An 8,996-nucleotide genomic window follows, 5' to 3' on the forward strand; every position below is an offset into this window, starting at 1 on the left:
GCTAATGAAATTATAGGTGATTATCAATGTGGATTTAAACGTAACAGATCAACTACAGATCAAACTTTTCACATCAGACAGACACTTGAAAAAAAGTGGGAATATAATCAAAATGTCCATCAGCTATTCATTGATTTCAACAAAAAACATATGATTCGGTCAAAAGAGATAAATTATATAATATATTAGTAGAGTTTGGAATACCTAAGAAGCTTGTTAGTATGATAAAAATATGCACCAGTGAAACAGAAAGTAAAATTCGTGTAGGTATTAATATGTCTGACAAATTTACAATTCATGATGGGTTAAAACAAGGAGATGCATTATCTCCATTGCTCTTTAATATTGCTTTAGAATATGCTGTTAGGAAGGTAAAAGAAACTAAAGAAGGACTAAAATTAAATGGTGTGACTCAGTTGTTAGCATATGCAGATGATGTAGACTTACTGGGGGATGATGTGAATACAATTAAGAATAATGCTAAAATATTTTTCAAAACTGCTAAAGAGATAGGTTTGGAAGTTAACAAAGAGAAAACTAAATATATGCTTACAGGCCGAAACCAAGTGTTAGGTAATAATCAAAATCTAATTTTTGATAACAACTCGTTTGAACCAGTTTCAAAATTCAAATACTTAGGAGTAATATTAACAAATGAAAATTATATTAAAGAGGAAATAAAAAGTAGGCTTAATTCAGGAAATGCATGTTACTTCTCTCTTCATAAACTTTTGTCTTCTCGTTTAATATCTAAGAAACTAAAAGTTAAAATATACAAGACAGTAATTTTGCCTGTAGTATTATATGGGTGTGAAACTTGGTCCCTTACATTGAAAGAGGAACATAAATTGAGAGTATTTGAAAATAAGATCCTTAGGAAAATCTTTGGACCTAAAAAGGATGAGGAAACAGGTGAGTGGAGAAGGTTACATAATTTAGAACTACATAATTTGTATTCATGTCCAGATATTATTAGAATAATTAAATCAAGAAGACTTAGGTGGGCCGGGCATGTGGCACGAATGGAAGAGGAAAGAGGAGTTTACAGGATTCTTGTTGGGAAACCTGATGGTAAGAGACCTGTAGGAAGGCCAAGACGAAGATGGAGGGACAACGTTAGGGATGGAAAAGAGTATATAGAACTTGCTCAAGATAGGGAAAGATGGAAAGCCTGTGTTGCTGCAGACATGAACCTTCGGGTTTAAGAAGGCTAGGGAGTTAGTTAGTTAGTTAACGTCGAAGAACTGAAGAAAACCACCACCACGAACGTGGGTGAGGATAAATAGCGAGAGAATTTTGTTTTGTCCAATCACACTCAACCTTCAGCCAATGTGCGCAGCTGTCCTTCTGCTCGTCTACTCCACACTGTGGGTTGAATGTGATTGTTGCAGCTAGAAACCTGCACAAGACCCGGAAAAAACCCGTCTGCAAGGAGGCGCGCCTACAATAATATGCAACACGCACGTCAAGCCCAGGTGTTCGACATCGCGCAAGCGAGCTTCACGTCACAGTTGTGCACAGGCACCGAAGCCTGCCAGGCTTTTCTATTACCCGGGTCTTAAGAAGACCCGTGAGACTCGATGTAGTTCTTGCAGGTAGACGGCGAGCACTGCTGTCAGTGTTGCCAACGGCCATTATATTACACTACGCATGGAAATATTTGAATTTCTGCTAGGCGCAGGTGCCTTGAGGTTGTATAACCATTGGCGTAGCAAGGGGTGGGTGAAGTGGGCGACCACCCTGGGCCTCGCGCATATAGGGGCCTCGCGTCCTATGAGGTTGATACGAAAAACGTAATAAATGGAAGTGAGGAAGATAGAAAATGCTAATTTTTGTTGGGCAATAAAATTAAAACATTCTCTTTTTATCTGGCTTTATATTCTAGTTTAACGTTATAATTTAAATGAATACGTCAAATCAGAGGCGGGCGGGTGCTCTAAGCCTAAGGGTCCCAAAAAAGTCAAAACAATTCTCATTTCTCATGTGAAACATTAACGCAAAAATTGCTTGGACAATTTTATCCAATTATTATTTTCTTGAATAGAAAGCGCTTTGTCTTGGCTTTTCTTCTGTCTCATGATCTTGCATAGCCTACACGATTTTAATATGTTAATGATAAAGCACCTCAAACTGCCACGGAGCAAAGTATGGGGCATTTAAATGCTCCCGGTGTTTTAAACTGAGGAAGGGTATGGATAATATTAGCAGTTCTTCCTTCGTTCCTACAGATGCAGCTATTGCCCTCTGTAACGGGCACGAAGATGATTTATCTTCAGAATATCCTGATAAAGTTTTACGTTTCAGGAATGTGCTTAAATCTGAAATCAAGTGCTTTGGCAAAGTTTCTTCTCCTTGATAGCTCTACACTAGCTTCCAGTGTTCTCTGTATCCTGTACCGCCTTCTGTTTTTTTTCTACTCTTCAAGTAACAACCACGAAAAAGGAACTTTCTCAAAATTGAAACTTAGGAAAAACTTCTGGAAGGTAGTGTCGAATGGCATGATTCAGCCAAAATTTACCGGACTCAGTAATCTCACTCTTGAACGAGAAAGGGCAAGATCTAATGTAAAAGTATCATTCGCTGCCCAGAAGCCAGCTTTCTGTTAAGCAAGGTGGTTTGATTTAAATCAAAATTTAAATTGGGGAATTCTATTTTTTTAAAAAATCACTTATTGAAATCACTTTAAATAAAATTACAGAATAATGTACACAAGAAATTTGTAGATATCAGAATTGGCAAAATTACACCAGAGAGAAAATCTGCTTGATTGATTTATTCATTTATTTGGTCAATTTATGCACAATAAGGTTAATCGGGACTGGACCTACAGTTCAAAGTGGGATCCGAACCACCATGTGCCTCCACCGGGTATCGAACCCGGTACCCCTTGATTACAAGGCGACGACACTACCACTGCGCTATAGGGGAGCACCCCCCCCTCCCGCAAAAGTATAATGTAGAACAACCACCAGTAACACAAAGTCCAAAATATTTACAATGGCACTTTTTTACAAAACTTGGTTCGTACTCCTTTACAGGTGTCAGCAGTGGCGGCAATTAGGGGCGGGGCCGAGAGAGTGCAGTTGCCTCCCCCCCCCCGACTTTTTGAAACCTTTGCACAACGCTAACCTCATGTATCAAGGGAAATTAAACTGTCCTTGTCCCCCCCCACTTTTGCACCTTGGCCCCTTAGTTTTGGAACCCAATCGCCGCCACTGGGTGTGAGTGATACAAATGTTTTCTGGCAAGGAATAAATGTCTGCAATTTCAAATTGATAAAAGTGATGAACATTTCAAGTGCTCCTAGAACAGTTTAGAATCTAAAAGTTGGCAACGGTGACTGCGTGACTCATGTAGCCTATCTGGAGACGGAGCAAAACCGGAATGAGCATTTGCTGAAGATAAGCGAGCTTCGTCTTGCAAGGCCTTCCAGTTACCCATGGGCTTTCGATGCTTGACGGGTCAAAACTCAGGTATATAGTTTTACTCGCCCGCCCGACCAGCCAGGCGGGCCTAGTAAGCGATTCTGACCGATATGCAGCCCTCTGGTTGCAGCTGGTGGACGCTCTCCGTGGACTTCAAAGCCAGCCGGTCGTTAACTTAGCTAGCGCGTCGACTATAACTGTGCATAAAACATATTTTTTCGAAAATCATACACATCTACAGAATGCCACTTATATATTGCTTTTTGAAAACGAGGGAATATGTTTTACTTTTTCAGTATTCATTTAGCTTTGCTTCGCTATTCACGACGATGAGGATGAGGAATGTGTCGTATATGTACGCAGAGGTTAATTTATAGACAAATTACAAAACAATTTCGAAGATATCCGACTTACATTTTCGTATTTAACAACTTTACAAACAATTGAATGTTGATATCCAAACAGGGTTACCAAAATTAAAATATTATCTACACTTAACATGACGATGTGATGAAATTGATGAACGAACACGTAGAACGCTCGTGCCCAGGCCGGGATTCGAACCCGGTACGTTTGTGTATCGTTTGGGCACGAATGTGCACCACTTTTGTACCATTTCTAAAATAAGGTGGCTGACTCTAAAATATTAAGTGTTAGTATCTCTGACTTCTGTTTGTGCAAGAACGAAATGTTGTATGCGCCTCGGTGGTCAAACAATGCATGATTTTTGTCTAATTTCGAAAATACGTTTTCCAAAAAAAATTGTCCATTTCAATGTTTTCCGTTTGTGCACTAACCGAATGTTTATGTGAAGTTCGTGCATAAACAAAACGAAGGAGATTGTCTTAATGAACTTCAATATATTTGTCCTCGTATCAATTTAACATGACATGGAACTACTGAAGATACAAAACATGAGATATTGAAGCTACACAGGTGGAACATGTTTGTAGAGGTGACAAATACTGTACGGATTTCTTCATTTTGACTCTTTCCTCAATTGCGGTTCGACACACCTGCAGCTGTAGGAAAAATTCATTGGTTATAGTTTCGTCACCTGCTGCCATTGTTGAGGGTGTATTGAGCTCCTTCAATCAGCCAAGGAATGTCAGAGATTTTTTGAGAAATGCCGAACAAAGGAAAATTCTGTCTGTTGCGACATCTGTTAAGGACATAGCACGTGGATTATAGGCATAGATTTCTGTATATAAACCACCGTTTGCAGGCGTACATACATTCAAAGAAACCTCAGCTAGAAGAGCTTAAGAAGATAATAATTTCACGAAATGGCTCTGCGATTTTTCCTATGCCTTCTTATGATTGCTGTCTTCGCAGCTGCAGCTCCTGCTGATGAAACAGGTATTTCTAAGTTTCTTCTCAAAAGTAACTTACACTTTATAAATGGAGTAAGAAATGTCACCAATGTCTGCTTTAGGATTCGAATAACTAGTAAACAATATCTATTAGGATTTGTAGCAAGGTCTCTGTCACTCTCAGCCACAATGTATTCATAGGCTGACAAGCCATCTTCCGACTTCTCCATATTAGTTGCATATATCTCACTTGACGTCTCTTTTCTACGTCTCCTAATCGCGACGATGGATTGATTCATCAATGATGAGAGTACACTCACAAGGGACTTAATCCTGGGACCGTCTGTGGCAGTCCAACACACAACGCGCTCAGCCACCGAAGGATGCTATACCATAGCATAACTGAGGCAGGCAACGCATCATAAACGGTCAGCAGGGTTCGGTACGGTAACAGACCAGCCCATATTAGAAATTCAAAGTTTGCGGAGTGTGGTCTAAGTTTAACAGAACGTTCAAGACAAATAGCTTAGCTCTGGCGACGAATGCTCACGAATGGTTTTAATTCTCGGGGAAGCATTCTGTCCGTTCCGCTCATGAGCCAGCAGAAGCGATGTGCACAGAATCGAACTCGCCGCTGATTGGCTAATCTCCATCACAATTCCTCTAAATAAATTTGTCAATGACACACTGTGATAAGCCGGAATGTGAACTGCCAGCTGTTCATGATTGGTTTCCTGCCTTATATTACCTCCATGTCAGTTTCCTACAACAGATTCTATTACAAATATGAAATGACATCGTACAACAGCAACAACATTCATAGAATGATCCGTCGAAGCATAATAATCAGTATATAATTTGCCTATCAAATTTGGTTGCAATAACCTTACGAAACTTAATACTTGCCCTCGAAATTAGCATTGTTCCTTTCTGTATCAGAATTTGTTTTCGTCGTCGCCTTTTAATCAAGGGGTCCCGGGTTCGAGACCCGGTGGAGGCACATTGCACAGTGGTTCGGATATCGTTTTAAACTGTAGGTCCAGTTCCGATTAGTCTCTATGTGCATAAAGTGGAGTTAGATCGAATCCTGGGCTTCTTGATTGAAAGGCGAGAGCTTTACTACTGGTCACTATGGAGTCCATGTTCTTCCTTGTAGTCTAAGGTAACAAAAAAAGCCATTTCCAGCAGATGTAACCTATATTGACGGTAGGCACATGAGTGATGACAAGGTGGGGTCGTGGGTGCAAAAGTCCTTTTTCAATCCTTGGAAGTATGCATGCGACTGAATCAAGAGTCTGGTATACAATTTTCTGAAATTAGTTTTTAAACTTTATTTTATTAGTGTTGTTTGTGTCCGTGTTGCGTTTTCTGAAGATGGCGAAATAATTTTCCTTTCCGATGTTTGTTTCTTTGACAGAAGGTGTTGAGGGGAAGCCACAGCCTCGTATCACCTGCGACCTCCTAGGGTGGCTGGTAGGTGACGCTGCCTGCTCTCTCCACTGCATTGGCCATGGCTACAGCGGAGGCTACTGCGATGACCAGAACGTCTGCATTTGTCGCAATTAAGATTCTGTGTAACTTCTTCACACATTGGAATGAAATCTCTATGTAACAAATAGTATCGTTCTGAGAATTGTCTGCAATGTTGATCCATAGTAACTGGACTCATGATTGAAATACACATATCTATACAAACTAATTTATTCAGTTTTAAGGTATATTTCTTTACATTACAGCGTTTTCCGCTTAGAGGGATCGTGAAATAATTGATAATTTGAAGTGTAAATAATGGTTATTAACACACCTTATTACATAATTTGATGTAGAATTTCTACGAGTTTAGGAAAAAGTTGAATGGAACTTGATGTGCGTGCCTTGAGTTGCCCTAAACGGTATTCAAACTCCCGCCAAGCGTTCTGTAGCATCTGTGCAGTCACTAGCGCATCTGCATTTGTAATAAGTTCTAATGCTTGCGTATGCGCAAGCACGTGTATTCACAATTGGTGTGTATACACTAGGAGAGTTTCTGTATCTTCTAAAATGAAAATCATAACAATAGCTTCCTCCGTTTTTAAACGGTGAGCGTTTATTTCTCGATCCGTCTAAGCGGAAACACACCGTATAATACGACACATTATAAGGTGCATGGCCGTATTTAGATGGGGGTGGGTTAGGTTTTAACCCCCCCCCCGAAACGTCTGGCATGTTGGATTAATGGAAGTTCAGAAACCAAAATTTGTAACACATTTTCAAAAATTTATTCTCAGTTTTACAAAAATACATCAGGGAGACAATGGTGAAATGATCGAGATAGAATTTTCAAACATTTTGAATTATGAAATTTAAGGGAAACGGGTTTAATTCTTGCAGCTCACCTGCAACCCCTTCATTTTCACTTCGGTTGTCCTCTTCCCAATGCTGTTTCTGGATCTGAATGAAGATTCCCTTGTGATTGTTCCAAAATTCCCAATGGTAACACTGTTAAACCTTGTTTCCACCTTAATAAAACATTCAAATGCTGAGCAAGGCAAATTTATTGCATAAAAAAATATACACTAAAATCGTAACGTTTTCACCTTCTAACGGGGTGTTCTTCAGACAGAGATTCACAATAAATTGAAAGAGATCTTTGTCTGAAGAACACAATGTCAGAGGGTGGAAACGTTACGATTTTATTGTATATTTTTTTTATGCAATAAATTTGCCTTGGTTAGCATTTGAATGCTTTATTTTTACCAAAATTCCAGTTCCAACTGTGTAATTCCCTGTTCGACAAGTGTTTAAATCCCCGTTGATAAGAGTTCAAACCTGCCACCTTCGTAGCGCATTACATTCACTATCCTACACCCAGCGGTTGATATAGTACATACATTTAACCTATATGCGGTCCTATAAAACACATAGTGCATAGTGGTTTTATATAATGCTGTTTGGTAAGCATAGGAACAATATGAGCGTCGGAAAGTGGGATCGTACTGGTCCATAGAACCCTCCCCCCTCGCCCCGAATTGACATTGTTTATTGCAAGTTATAAAATAGCAGAACGTTTGTTAGTTTTATTGTTAATAACGGAAATAAAGTCCAGTTAGTTAGTATTCGAACAGAATAACAAAAAACAGCGTTAGATCGAAAAATTGAGGTTACATTACAGTCACCAGGTTACGTTATACTATTTAATACAAAGAATACCTGAATCCACAGTTTTCAAAATTCCAAAAAAATTGATTTGTGAATGGTCAAACAACATAAACTTTATAACTAAAAATTATCTTATTCTTAAAGATTTCTCCTGAAGGTATCTAAAATTTTATAACAGAATATAATAACCGTGCATTTCAGTACACACTGCATGAAACGTACAAAAAAAATAATAAAAACAGTCCGCAATAATAATAATAATAATAATACATTTAGAAAAAATAGTTTTATTATGAAATTTTAATTATTATTGTTATTATTTCTATTATTCAAATTTCTTGCGACGCACATGGGAACAATTATGAGTGAACCCTCCCGAAATTTTTACCTGCCTACGGCCATGATAAGGTGATATACAGGCTCCACTCCTAGAGCTGCGTTTGTTAGAACCTGTTTCGCTTCCCGCGCTTGCTGATCGCTGGCTTTCCTAGCAGCACTGCCGCTGCAGACCGTGTGAACTCCGTGCTGGGGAAAGCCGAAGCCAGGCTGTGAATAAAATACGCGGAAATGCACAAATATGCACAATTCCCATTCCTGAATGTTCCAGCTAAGATGACACTATACACAAAAAAAGACAAGCAAATATCACCAGAAGAAAATCCATTCGACATATTTCAAAACGCACACTAATCAGCACCACGCTTACAAAACAAGCTTCTTCAACAAGACACAAACAAAACACGTGAGTTAGACCGCAACGTGGCAACGGCGCCTACGTAAGCTCCTCTCTTCTGGCTTCCATTCGCTCCTCGCTGCCCAGAAGACGACTTTTTCCTCGTTTCTCATTGGCACCGAAACTGTCGAGCGATCGCTAGCGCGGAAAACGGGACAACAAACGTGGTATAGACGCTGTCGAAGTCAACAGTGTTTCAAACCCTTTGTACTTTTTGAGTCGTTTTTCTACCACTTTTGTACCTAACGGATACACTATCTTCTGGTCTTGTTTAAGTCAACTTTATGCACGGAAGGTTCATCGGGACTGGACCCACAGTTTCAAGTGAGATACGAACCATTTCGTGCCTCCACTGGGTATGCAACAAGGGACCCCTTGATTACAAGG

The 8,996-nt window shown here is 39.6% G+C and overlaps 1 protein-coding gene across 1 annotated transcript; it reads left to right on the forward strand.

Annotated features, from left to right (window-relative positions):
• The first annotated feature begins 4,666 nt into the window (after nt 1–4,666).
• LOC145980301 (lucifensin-like) lies at nt 4,667–6,428 on the forward strand. Its single transcript, XM_083113319.1, has 2 exons — nt 4,667–4,784; nt 6,156–6,428. The coding sequence occupies exons 1-2, from the start codon at nt 4,712–4,714 to the stop codon at nt 6,302–6,304; spliced, it is 222 nt and encodes a 73-aa protein (XP_082969445.1). The 5' UTR covers nt 4,667–4,711; the 3' UTR covers nt 6,305–6,428.
• The last annotated feature ends 2,568 nt before the right edge of the window (nt 6,429–8,996 follow it).

The sequence above is a fragment of the Lepisma saccharinum genome, chromosome 27 (assembly GCF_977018435.1).
Source record: "Lepisma saccharinum chromosome 27, izLepSacc3.1, whole genome shotgun sequence".
NCBI classification, from domain to species: Eukaryota; Metazoa; Arthropoda; class Insecta; order Zygentoma; family Lepismatidae; genus Lepisma; species Lepisma saccharinum.

Coding starts and splice junctions, on each gene's coding strand:
- LOC145980301 (XM_083113319.1), top strand. CDS start 4,712: ATGGCTCTGCGATTTTTCCTATGCCTTCTTATGATTGCTGTCTTCGCA. Junction 4,785..6,155: donor AGCTCCTGCTGATGAAACAG/GTATTTCTAAGT, acceptor TTTCTTTGACAG/AAGGTGTTGAGGGGAAGCCA.